This window comes from Rutidosis leptorrhynchoides, chromosome 3 (genome assembly GCF_046630445.1).
Source record: "Rutidosis leptorrhynchoides isolate AG116_Rl617_1_P2 chromosome 3, CSIRO_AGI_Rlap_v1, whole genome shotgun sequence".
NCBI classification, from domain to species: domain Eukaryota; kingdom Viridiplantae; phylum Streptophyta; class Magnoliopsida; order Asterales; family Asteraceae; genus Rutidosis; species Rutidosis leptorrhynchoides.
The window spans coordinates 111006807-111021651 of record NC_092335.1 but is presented as its reverse complement, the minus strand read 5'-3'; the positions used below and the strand labels follow the sequence as shown (position 1 = coordinate 111021651).

Sequence of the window (14845 nt, the reverse complement as noted above, 5' to 3'; positions counted from 1 at the left end):
TTATTTCATAATTAATAATATATAATGTTAATGTATATAAGGTGTAATTACAAGTTAGAAATAGAAGTGTTATACTAAAAATTTTAGTACATTCATTAATATTATTAATATTAAAACTAATATTAATATTGAAATCAATATTAATTATATTATTATTTTCAATATATTGATATGAAATATAATATACATAAACTGTTATATTATTATTACTAATATTATGATCATCATTAATAAACATCTTATTTATTTTCATTATTATTAATATCATTAATGATATTATTATTGCTAATATTATTATATACTTGTTAAAAATTATTGTTATTAATATATTATTAAAAGAGGTATTAATATTATTATTAATATTATGAATAATTATTGTATTTAAATAGTAATAATATAATATCAAAATTATGATTATATTATAGATATAAAAAAAGAAAACCAGATTTACATGCTACAGATATAGATATAGATACATGTATACAAATAAATAAATAAATAAATAAATATAAATACAGTATATATATAAATAAAAATAAATAAGTATGTAATCTGTTTTATATCCTTGTCAATCTGTAAATGATTTTCAGTTTTGTCTTTAGAATCTGCACAAGGACGATTTCCATATCAGATATATCCAAGAATCTGTTTGCAATCACTTTCACTTTTATTTTTTTATTTATTTGTGTACTGGATGAGTTAAACCTGTCGACTCAATTTTTGAGGTATAACAAACGAATTACTCAGAGTATCACAAGAAGATAATTATAAACTAATATCAAATCACCAATATCTTTACTGTATCTGTTTCTATATTTCTGTTCCGGTTTGCATTTACCCACGATTATCACCCAAGCCATCATCACCACAAATCAACCATTTTAATTCCAAGTCTTCTTCTTTAATAACCATTGTACAAACACCATGACAATCACCTTCTTGTTCGATTCACCTCACCATCTCCACCCTATTCGGTTGCTAGGGTTGCAGCTTTATTTATATATATATTTTTTTTGTTTTTCTGTCGTGAACACCCAAAACCCCACAAACTATCACCACCATCGGCCTCTTAACAAAACCTCCACTGATATTTGGATCGACACCCCAGCCATCAAACACGACCCAAACCTTGTCACGTCTTTCCCATGATAAACCCATATCGAGCTTTTAATTTTTTCTCAGTTTCATTGCAGCACATTCGAATCACACCCTCACCGCTATATCTCTCTCATCAACTCTCTCTCTATAATTCCTTCTGTATTTTTTTCTCTAACCAAGTTAAACCATCACAATCTTCACTAATTATATTTTGTGCTTCTTTCTTCTAATTCTTCTGATTCGAATTTCATCACCATCCCATCCAATATTGTCGACAACTACAGCTATATTTTTTTTTTCTTCTCTCGAATAAAATAACATGGTGATGAGAGGATAATGAGTGGAACTACTATGAAGTGTTCTCTCTTTTGGCCGACAACCCCCAAATACAATATCCACATTTGAATTTGAATATAATATGAAAATAAGAGTGGATGAGAAAGGCTGCAGAATTCGCTGCTGTTTTTTTTTATTTTTTTTTTCCAGTATACCCTACCACTATATTATGTCATGATATTAGTTGATGAGAATGTAGGGTTGTTAATCGTGGAATCCAGCTGGAAGAAAAACTGACCGACACTATTTTTTTTTTCTATCGGCCTGCTAATTTAATTTCTCTCGGGCTTATTGAATTGGAGATTTATGTGGGCCGCAGGATGATAGCAATGGGCTGAAATAGATAGAGCTTGTTACGTGTTATATAGGTTTAGTTTAGTGTATTAAACAGAAAAACTGAAGTAGCCGATTGGTTTGAGGTGTTGTGGTGTGAGCGGGAGGTCATGGGTTCGAGCCCTGGAGGTGACATTCTTTTTGAGCCTTTCCTCAAGGTTCGTGAATCCGAGGTCAACCTTACACTTGTTCAATGTCATTATATGTATTTTTTACTACAAAATACATTAGGTGAGTTTCATTACTCTTTTTTTAAATACTTTTGCAATATATATTTTTTTGGACTGAGAATACATGCGCTGTTTTTATAACTGTTTTACGAAATAGACACAAGTAATCAAAACTACATTCTATGGCAGGATTATTAAACCGAATATGCCCCTTTTTAGTCTGGTAATCTAAGAATTAGGGAACAGACACCCTAATTGACGCGAACTCTAAAGATAGATCTATCGGGCCCAACAAGCCCCATCCAAAGTACCGGATGCTTTAGTACTTCGAAATTTATATCATGTCCGAAGGAGGATCCCGGAATGATGGGGATATTCTTATATGCATATTGTGAATGTCGGTTACCAGGTGTTCAATCCATACGAATGATATTTTTGTCTCTATGCATGAGACGTATGTTTATGAGAAATGGAAATATGAAATCTTGTGGTCTATTAAAATTATGAAATAATTATTTATGATAAACTAATGAACTCACCAACCTTTTAGTTGACACTTGAAAGCATGTTTATTCTCAGGTATGAAAGAAACTTTCCGCTGTGCATTTGCTCATTTTAAAGACAGTATTTGGAGTCGATCATCGCAATGGAACCAGTTGTTGGTGACTTCGTCCAGATGGTTTAGGACGGGTCCTTTCAAATGTCGGTTACCAGGTGTTCAATTCATATGAATGATATATTTGTCTCTATGCATGGGACGTATGATTATGAGAAATGGAAGTATGAAATCTTGTGGTCTATTAAAATAATGGAAATGATTGTTATGATAAACTAATGAACTCACCAACCTTTTGGTTGACACTTTAAAGCATGTTTATTCTCAGGTACGAAAGAAATCTTCCGCTGTGCATTTGCTCATTTTAGAGATATTACTTGGAGTCATTCATGACATATTTCAAAAGATGTTGCATTCGATTCGTTGAGTTCATCAAGATTATTATTAAGTCAATTATAGTTGGATGTATTATGAAATGGTATGCATGTCGTCAACTTTCAATGAAATGAAAGTTTGTCTTTTCAAAAACTAATGCAATGTTTGTAAAATGTATCATATAGAGGTCAAGTACCTCGCGATGTAATCAACTATTATGAATCGTTTATAATCGATGTGGACTTCGTTCGGATGGATTAGGACGGGGTGTTACAGTTGGTATCAGAGCGGTGGTCTTAGTGAACCGGGTCTGCATTAGTGTGTCTAACTGATAAGTCATTAGGATGTATTAGTGAGTCTGGACTTCGACCGTGTCTGCATGTCAAAAGTTTTGCATATCATTTTTGTCAGAAATCATTTGATTATCATCCTTAGTAAATTACCTGCTTATTATTCTTAGTCTAGACACATCTTATTGCATTGACTACATGAACAGTGTATAGACAAAATTCATATCTTAGCGTATCTACTAATTCATATCTTAGCGTATCTGCTAATTCATATCTTAGCATATATGTTATTGTTATCTTTACCTGACAGCTTCCGTAGATTCCTCCGTAACTTATGAGATTTTAGTACTATATATGCATATGTAAATTATGTATTGCAGGGTACTAATCTACATCCTATAATCTATTTCTTATCGAAAATCCTTCATCTGATCGTACGAAATGAATACTACAACCAGTTCGAGTTCCTCGGATTCCGATAGCTATTCCGATAGTTATTCCGACAGCTATTCCGACATAGATGTTCACCTAAGCTCCGAAAACAGCGTCATCGGCATGAATCAACCAATCAGCCATTATCAATTCATCTGATGGGTTCGTAGTCGACTTAATTAATGGAAACGCGCAGAAGGCAATCCCTTCCACCAACCGAATTCACCTCTTGACAATGAACCTGAAGCGTTTACCGACGAACCACACCGAAATACCATTTTCACCCTCATTTCAAGAATATCTCACCATGATTATATTCTGTCTAAAATTCTAAACCTTATGCATCTATTCGTTCCGACTGACAATCATCCTTGAGTAATACAAGAAGTCAGCGAACTTCGCGCCCGAGTTATAGTCTTGGAAAAATATGGTGCAAAACGTACCAGCTTCAGCAACATCATCGGCATCAACAGTACTACCAACAACATAAGTTTCAACATCACATGCCCAATATCTCATTCTGTACCTCGAGTATAATCATCGTTCTACGAATCATTCTACATTATTTATCTTCGTTCGACATGGCAATTATATAATCCTTAATATTTTAGAGATTATATATTCTTGTTCTAACAATAAATCAAATGAGATTAATATCACATTAACTCATTAAATCCATGATTATATCTGAAGAAAATATATATGTATATATATATTTTCATAAAGATTGTAATTAAAAATTCTTTCGTACAAATTGTTAATGGTGAAAATATTTTAACGGGTAGGTAATACCCGAGGAATATTTAGATTTCACATTAATAAGTTACAATGTACATTCTTCGAATATGATTCAAAAGTCATTTACTATCCTACTTACAACCACCGATATACGTATCCGTTCACTGCAGAATAACCATTTTTATTCAATATCATGTTTTGATTTTGATCTATCGGAATCCAACAAGTGGCATAATGAAGAAAACATTGGACAAAATAAAATTTGTTAGAAACAAACAAATTAACTATGAGAAATTTTGTTAAGAATCCACGCTAACGGTTTCCAGCTAACTGTTCCTAGCTAACTGATTACATTTTATTTATCGCAGTTTATTTATCGCAATTTACATTCTCGCAATTTTATTTATCGTCATTTAATTTTTGGTATTTACTTTACGCACTTTAATTATCGTCATTTAATTTCTGTTATTTATTTTTACGCACTTTAAATATCGGGACACGTATACAAGGTTTTGACATATCATATCGACGCATCTATATATATTATTTGAAATCACCATAGACACTCTATATGTAGTAATGATCGAGTTCTCTATACAGGGTTGAGGTTGATTCTATAATAATATATATACTTTGAGTTGTGATCGAGTCTGAGACGAATACGGGTCACGATACGTATTAATTAATTCGAATATTATATATTAAACTATGTATGAATTATTGAATTGCTAACTGTGGACTATCAACTGTGGACTACCAACATTGGACAATTAAAATGAATTAAAATATTGACTATAACATATGAAACTAAATAATTCTTCAAGTTGCCACTTGATTTCATCTTAAACTTCATTTGTATCTTGACGATTACAATCAGCGTTCAAACCTTTCATAATTTCTTGAAAACACCTCAATCGAGAGAATGAATCAACCGCACTTCATCTACGGAAGAAAAGATTTACGCATATAGTTATGCACCTAAAAAATTCTCGAAACCTGTATAAATGTTTAACACGTATATGTGCTAGCTCCTTTGGCATTGTTATTACCGAAAATATTTTTCAAACTCTTTCCAAATTGGCCAATTTTGTCACAGCTTCAACAAGGCAACCTCGACTTTTCGTTCAAAATAACCTTATTAATACCTTGATATATATGTGTGTTCTTTTATTGTTACCGGAGAACCTTTTATATTACACCATATTACCATCAGCGTTTAATCATCTAAAAACACAATTTTCCTGAAACCACCTCGGATTAATAACCGATGATTCAGATATCATAGCATTAAATGCAGAGGAAACATAAAAATGGTAGATGGTCTAAACAACCAAAAGTTTGATGATAAAGAAAGGAGTGTTAGGAACGCTCGATAGAAAATTGGGTATTGAAAAACAGATTGAGCTACCCATGAAGGAGACCAAGGACAAATACAAGGACCAAACCCTATATTCAAAGGATTCAGGTAATTCTGGATCCGTTGAAATCTTTAGAGAATATCTTGCTCCGAAGTCATGTTAAAATCTTGCGGAAAATCTTTCTCCATCAACCAACGAACTTAGAAATTCCAAAATATCATCATCAATATCTTCGATATTTCTGAGGATATTTTCATAAATATTCTCGTTCGAAATTATATACCTCCTCGTGCTTTCTGTGTATCATTATATTGGAAACATTCAATAGAAAATTTAGTACCGAAAAGCGGATTATGCGAAACTATGAAAGAAGCCGTGGACAAATCACAAAGAATAAGTTTAACTTCAAAGAATCTAAATGATTCAATATCTGCTGAAGTCTTTAGCGAATATTTTGCTCATTACTCTAAACCCTTGCGAACAATAGTCTCCATCATCCTCTGATCTTAGATATTCAAAGATATTATCGTATCTTTCATTATAAATATCCTCGATATTTCTGAATATATTTTTATAACTAATATTATCTGAAATCATTTATCTCTTCGTGCTATCAGTGTTACATCATATAGAAACTGTTAGTTTCTATATTCTGTAAACTTTCGAGCTTAAAATATGAATGTTATTGAAGTAATGTTGGGAACTGATGCATGAGTTAGTATAATATAATGACACTTGATCAACGTGATTATATTACAGTAAGTCATGCTGAGTTCTAATGGGACATGATGGTTCACAGTGGATCATACCACCATCATGTATCATGTTACATAACTCTTTCATTTTAATTAATTTCTGAACATATCAAGAAAGTATATTCTTGATAGCTCTATTCTCAATGATTCTGGTAATTTGACGAATCAAATCGTGCTATTACATTCTTTCTTGATTATAACATTAAATTCATTCGAAACTCCATACTTACAAATTCTAGACCATTACTCGTTTTACTAGAGATCGAGAGGAGATTAAAAAGACGAAGAGCTCCGAAACATAAAGGAAGATATAAAACTCGACAACAACACTGAAATTACAATAATAAAAAAAATTAAAACATCACGACAATTAAAAATTAAAAGATTACAATCAAACTACTCATCGTCGTCAATTGTCATCTGCAAAGTAGTGTTCACCAGTCATTTCACCATCCGTGAGGTACTCTGGAGACATCGGTATTTCTCTTGATGCCTCAACTACTGCTTCAGCTGATTCATCGAGGTAACGATAACCCAACGTCTCTTCATCTTCAAGAACCGCATACAAAGAAATGCGTTTACCGCGATCTTCAATGGTATCTTTTATAAAGTACCATTGATCATCGGTACACAGAAAACTTGCCCTACAATCCGCATCATAATCGGCTTTATAAAAGAACACAGACGTGAATTCACACGGAACTTTTTTCTTCAGAAAGGATAGCAAGTCTTGTAAACCAACATCACGAATGTCGATATCTTCAAACGAAATACTGTCGCCCTACTTATATTCCTTCATTTGATTACAGAAATCACCTCCGTAATGAACATCGAATGAAACAATCATTGGGGGAAGTGTTAACATTTTGCAGTTTGGGAGTGTTTGATGTTGATTTTGAGAAAGGTGGAAATATAAAAGAAATATATGTTTGAGTGTATAAAATGAAGTATATGGTTGGTGTTTTTATAGTGTAAAAGTGACCGTTGGGATAGCCGTTGGAATTTTTTTTATTTTACTAACGGCTAAAAATTTGGGCAAGTTTTTGGGCGAAGGTGGACGATGCCCGTTGGGACCTCTCTCATGATAATTTCATTCGTGCTATTTGAATAATCGAATTATTTTATCTGTATTATTCTGTAATGATGAAAACTCTATTTATCAGCTCATATTCGTCAAGAAAAACATATTTATTTTTAGCCATGACGACCTCACTCAAATTTCGGGACGAAATTTCTTTAACGGGTAGGTACTGTGATGACCCGGGAATTTCCGACCAAATTTAAACCTGGATCTTATTTGATTTCGATACGATAAGCAAAGTTTGTTAAATCGAGTCTCAAAATTTTTGAACTGTATTCATGTTATCCTTAACCTCTGACTATTCCCGACGATTCACGAACAATTGAGTGTAAATCAATATGTATACCAGTATGTATATATATATATATATATATATATATATATATATATATATATATATATATATATATATATATATATATATAACAAAAGTATATATAATGATTTAGAATAATTATATAAAAAAATACAATAGATCAGTAAGACTAAGTATGTAAAATAATATACAAGATAATAAATTGACTATTTAAATAAAACTCTATATAAATGTGTATAAATTCTATAAATAATTATTATGATATATATATATATATATATATATATATATATATATATATATATATATATATATATATATATATATATATATTGGATTATATTATATGTTATTGTATATAGATATAATTAATAATATGTAAAATTAATATATTAAATTTAATTACGAAATATAATATAAGTTGTTATATCATTATTACATTCATTATTATTATTAATATTATTAGTATTCTATTATTGTTAATAATCGTATTAATATCTTATTAATAACATTATCAATGTTATTATTAATATTACTAAGAACATTATCATTAATAGTTATTATTATTAATATTATTAAGTATCATGGATATTATCATTATTATGATTATGATTATTATTATTAGTATTATGAAAATAATACAAAGTATTATTATTCTCATAAATATTGGTGTTAGTATCATTTTATACTTATTAGTATTATTATTTTTGTTTATAGACATAAGTGTTATCAATATTATTATTATTATTAATATCATTATTACTCTTATAGTTATTCTTAATAGAAAATAATACAATATATTATTAATAACATTAATAACATGATTATTATTATTCTTATGATTTTTAGTATCATTATTATTAATATAACTATAACTATTATTATTATCATTATTATTATTAATTGTATATATTTATTAAATATTAATATTAATTTAATTATATAAATTATAAAAATCAAGAAAAACTTGTACGATCTTTCTTTAATCTCCCATCAACTGTTTTTCAAATTTGTTTCTGTCGGTAATCTTTTACATGTCTATCTCATTAACATTATCAAACAAAAATTAGTTCTGTATTAGATACTTGTGCAGATTGTGATTGATTTAAAAAAAAAAGATAAATATAAAGAAAAAGAGAGTCGACACTCTCTGCTCTTGGTTCAAATTATCCATAAATCGATTTCAAATGAATTATCAAAATCTAATAATGCAGTGTTGTTAGGAACGATCTAATCAAACTATCTGTAAGTTTTCAAGTTCCAATTTTGTCTCTTGAATTCGAATTTCAAAGTCAAACTTCTAACTTTAAAAGTCAAATGTTTGTTCTTCATTAAAATTCATAATTTTTTTAATGTTTCTGATAAAATTAAGGATCCAGAAAGTTTATAGGAACATTTTACTACCTAATTCATGTTATAACTTTTATCTGAAACGATCTAGAATTTGAAATTTTATTTTGAGTTCATACTCAAGAAATATGAAAAAGCAATTGCTCAAATTCGATTTTAATCTCAAAATGTATAAATGTGGTCTTGTTAGGAATCTTTTGTTTAAACTATATGTAAAATAGCAGCTTCCAATTCCTAACAACGAATCCAAATTTTGGAGTCAAAGTTTACTTTTAAAAAGTCAACCAAATCGTTCTTGAAGAAATTCGAGGTTGTTGTTGTTGCGAGTCAACTGCAATTGAAGATTCCAATAGTTTATATGAACGATTTACAAAATATTTGATGTTATAATCATGAACCATTACATGCTCAAATTCGAAAACAAATTTTTTTTTCTTCTCCTTTAAACAGCGACGGTAGCAGTGCTTGTCTTCATATTTTTTTTTTCAATCCCTTTAATTACTTTAAATACTCATTAGTTGATTCTTAATCTTTTTTAAGTATTAAAACCGATAATATAGTTAATTGTTTTGAGTAGATAATCCTTGATCGACTTATTATAAATAATGAAGAAGATGAAGAAGAACTGAAATAATTATGGGTTATAATAAAATGGGGTGAGCAATTCTCAGAAAAAGCAAGGCAGTCGAATGGTTTGAGGTGATCTTGGGTGAGCGGGAGATCGTGGGTTCGAGCCCGGCTCAGTGCATTTATTTTTAGAAAAAGGTTTCAAAAGGGTATACACTCTTATTTTTTATTTATTTATTGTTATCATTATTATTATTATTATTAATTATTATTATTGTTGTTATTGTTAGTATTAATTACTATTATTATTAACATAAATTATGATGTTATCATTATTATTATTATTATTAATACTAGTATTAACGTTAAAAACTATTAGTATTATCAATACTAATAATATTATCATTAGTATTATTATTATCGTATTATTATTGCTAGTATTATTATTTTGACTTCAAGAAGATTAAACATGTTAATAATGCAAACGTATAATAAAAGATGCTATGATATAAGTTATGAAATGGGATATGATTATATGAGTACATGTAAAAATTATAACTACAAACTAATGTTATAAGAAAACTATAGTCATTAGTTTATAAAATAAACACGAAAATTATGATTATTATGACTATGAATATAAAGGTTTTAATAATACAGTTAAGATTACAAATATAGAAATTTTGAATATAAATATTATTAAGAAAATGATTAAGATTTTAAGTTAGAGGAATTATTAAAACTATTATAATTATTGTTACCATAGCTATTATAATATAATTCAACTCAGTATCATTATCATTATTAATATCATTATTTTTATTTACATTATTATTATTACTTTTATCATTATTATTATATGAATCATTATTAATACTAATATTAGTATTATCATAATTATAAATTTCACAAACAAACGATTCTTCATATAAAAATATATTTAATATATAACTTAACTATATTAATATGTTTACATATAAAACAGATATATTTAATTATGTAATGAAATATATAAGTTATTAATATAAAAACTATCTCATTAATAATAATATGTATAATTGTTAAATTACAAGTATACGTTTTGATATATAAATGAATGATATAGGTTCGTGAATCCAAGACCAACCCTGCATTGTTCAATATAGTCATATGTATTTTTACTACAAAATACATTAGGTGAGTTTCATTTGCTCCCTTTTACTCTTTATATTTTTGGGCTGAGAATACATGCGCTGCTTTTATAAATGCTTTACGAAATAGACACAAGTGATCGAAACTACATTCTATGGTTGAATTATTAAACCGAATATGCCCCTTTTTAGTCTGGTAATCTAAGAATTAGGGAACAGACACCCTAATTGATGCGAACTCTAAAGATAGATCTATCGGGCCCAACAAGCCCCATCCAAAGTACCGGATGCTTTAGTACTTCGAAATTTATATCATGTCCGAAGGAGGATCCCGGAATGATGGGGATATTCTTATATACATATTGTGAATGTCGGTTACCAGGTGTTCAATCCATATGAATGATATTTTTGTCTCTATGCATGGGACGTATGATTATGAGAAATGGAAGTATGAAATCTTGTGGTCTATTAAAATAATGGAAATGATTGTTATGATAAACTAATGAACTCACCAACATTTTGGTTGACACTTTAAAGCATGTTTATTCTCAGGTACGAAAGAAATCTTCCACTGTGCATTTGCTCATTTTAGAGATATTACTTGGAGTCATTCATGACATATTTCAAAAGACGTTGCATTCGAGTCGTTGAGTTCATCAAGATTATTATTAAGTCAATTATAGTTGGATGTATTATGAAATGGTATGCATGTCGTCAACTTTCAATGAAATGAAAGTTTGTCTTTTCAAAAATGAATGCAATGTTTGTAAAATGTATCATATAGAGGTCAAGTACCTCGCGATGTAATCAACTATTATGAATCGTTTATAATCGATGTGGACTTCGTCCGGATGGATTAGGACGGGGCGTTTAAATATTGATATTTCTATTTACTTGAAAGGATAGCAATGGATGTAGACGTTTTTTGTTAATCGATGATGATGAGTTGTTTTTCAATTTTATTTTTTTTTAGTGTGTGAAATGAATTTGTGTATGTATGTACCTAAACTTTTTTTTTTCAATTAAATGGACGAATATGCCCTAACATGTGTGGCACATGTGAGGGGTTAACCATCAAAACTTAAGGGAAGTTAGTTCAAGTATTAATCACGAAAGTTAATCAAAGCATAGGTATCAACTATGCAAAATAAAAAGTTTATGTGTTGTCAAGATAATGTAAACAAACCACATGTACCAACAGCGTAATTTTTTCTTACAAAATATTTTGATATTGATTTGTAAGTAATTATAGATAGATATAGATTATAGATTATAACTTAATTAATAAAAAAATAAAAAAATATTTCATGAAAATAAATGAATTAAAAACGCGTTTTGGTTTCTTCTTTCGGCTTTGTATTGTTCTTTTCCATCTCCTGTCCCCTCTTCACTTTCAAATGTTTAGTTGTATATAAACCTCCTCCTTCATTCATTCTCTTTCAAACAAACCAACCAATTTTCATTTCATAATAAATAAATCAACCATCAACACTTGAAGTAACACAAACATACTGTCACAATAATCAACCATGGTTCAATCTTGTTCCCTCATCATCTTCTTTTTCATGTTCTTCAACTCTGTTTCTTGTTCTACACAGAACAATTCACTTTCATTCTCACTTACTTACATTCCACCTTCTCATCGATCCAAAATTCGGTCTACTTTAGTACAACCATCATCATTGGGCTCTAATCATAAGTTATCTTTCAAGTATTCAATGGCTCTAGTTGTCTCGTTACCAATAGGGACCCCACCTCAAACGCAACAAATGGTTCTTGACACTGGTAGCCAACTTTCATGGATTCAATGTCACAACAAAACACCTACGACGTCGTTTGATCCTTCTCGATCATCTTCTTTTTCTATACTTCCTTGTAACCACCCTATTTGTAAACCACGAGTACCCGATTTTACTCTCCCAACTAATTGCGACCAAAATTGGTTATGTCACTACTCTTATTTTTACGCGGATGGTACTTTGGCTGAGGGGAATTTAGTACGAGAAAAAGTTACATTTTCTCGTTCCCAAAGTACCCCTCCTGTCGCTCTCGGATGCGCAGCTGTATCCGATGAGGCTGAGGGTATTTTGGGAATGAATTTAGGACGGTTGTCCTTTGCTTCACAAGCTAGAATATCTAAATTTTCTTATTGTACACCCACGCGTCAAAATAACGCAAGGGTAAAAGTAAAACCGAGTGGAGCTTTTTACCTCGGTCAAAATCCAAGTTCAGGGACGTTTAAATACGTTGACATTTTGACTTTTCCAAAAAGCCAACACTCACCGAATTTTGACCCGTATGCTTACACGGTTGGCTTGGAAGGGATCAGGATTGGTGCAAAAAGGTTAGCCATACCACGAACCGTGTTTAGACCGGATGCAAGTGGGTCCGGGCAAACAATGATTGACTCGGGCACCGAGTATACGTATTTAGTGAACGAGGCGTATAACAAAATTCGTGAAGAGATTGTGAAAACTGCCGGGTCGAGAATAAAAAAAGGGTACGTTTATCGTGAGTCGTTGGATTTGTGCTTCGATGGAAACTCAGTTGAGATCGGACGGTTGATAGGGAACATGGTATTTGAGTTTGAAAAGGGTGTGGAAGTTGTGATTGGTAAAGAAAGGATATTAGATGACGTGGACCGTGGGATCAGCTGCTTGGGGATCGGACGGTCAGAAAGACTTGGTGTTCCAAGTAATATAATTGGAAATTTTCATCAACAAAATCAATGGGTAGAATTTGATTTAGTAAAACGAAGAATAGGGTTTGGTGCAGCAGATTGTAGTAAATCAGTGTAAGTATGGTTGGTGAAAATGTGGTAAATACGTATACGTACCAAGTCTTTATAGGGTGTCTTAAATACCATTACCATATACAAATATATACAATCCAGTGTGTGCATTGTTTCATGTACTTTTTGTATAAACACACAAGTAATTAAGTGCTACTTTTGCTTTTTTAATACTCTATGAACGGCTAGTGAGTAGTGACTATCGCTATTGAGTACAATTGTACAAACATTATCATTATAGATTTATAGATACATATTAGTATAGATTTATGAACCTATCTACTTTACAGATGGAAACTTATTAACCGTCTCTTATGATGGTTCACGCTATACAAAGAGCAAAGTGAAGCAAACATCTTAAAATTATGTTATTTTAAATTTTTTCTTGTAACAAATTAGGTATTTAGTGAGATAAGATCATGACCTTAACCCAAGGGGTGGTGGCTAAGTAGTTAGCGCGTATCATGGCCTCCCAATAGGAGTAAAATACTCAATGGGTCTCAAGTTTATTTCCTTTTCGGTACTCGCAAAGTAATTAGTCGTTCTGAAATTAATAAATTCGTAAAACGAGTTGAAACAAAAGCTAAAAAAAAATACTATGTAATGAGAGATGATCGAATATTTGTTGTGTAGTATTTTTTTGGTATACATGGATGATGTGATTATGATCAATTTATATTCATATAATTATCATAAATGTGTTATTATGCATATCTATATTTATATACTGGACCAATCTATGGATAAGCATAAATGAGGCACAAACTGGATAAGTAAAATTTCAAAATTTTTTTTTTAAAAAAAAACGATCCTTTAATATGCAAATAGAAGAAAACGAAAAAAATTTAAAAAGTTTTTTAACAAAATCGTTCGAAAATCGATGATGAATGGTAAACATCGATGATGAATGATAAAATTAACCATTCATCTGGTTAATTCATCATTCTTTTTGTTCGCGATTAATGATAAAATTAATCAATGCTAAAAAATTTTCAACAATTCATCTGTTTATGATGAATGATAAAAAAACAGATGAATGGTTAATTTAACAATTCATCTGTTTATGATGAATGATAAAAAAACAGATGAATGGTTAATTTAACCATTCATCTGGTTTTTTTAGCATTGATTAATTTTATCATTCATCGTAAATAAGATAATGATAAATT

The 14845-nt window shown here is 30.1% G+C and overlaps 1 protein-coding gene across 1 annotated transcript; it reads left to right on the top strand.

The window, feature by feature from the left end:
* The first annotated feature begins 12333 nt into the window (after positions 1-12333).
* On the top strand, positions 12334-13842 carry LOC139896658 (aspartic proteinase PCS1-like). The gene has a single exon (XM_071879304.1). The coding sequence runs from the start codon at positions 12415-12417 to the stop codon at positions 13681-13683; it is 1269 nt and encodes a 422-aa protein (XP_071735405.1). The 5' UTR covers positions 12334-12414; the 3' UTR covers positions 13684-13842.
* The last annotated feature ends 1003 nt before the right edge of the window (positions 13843-14845 follow it).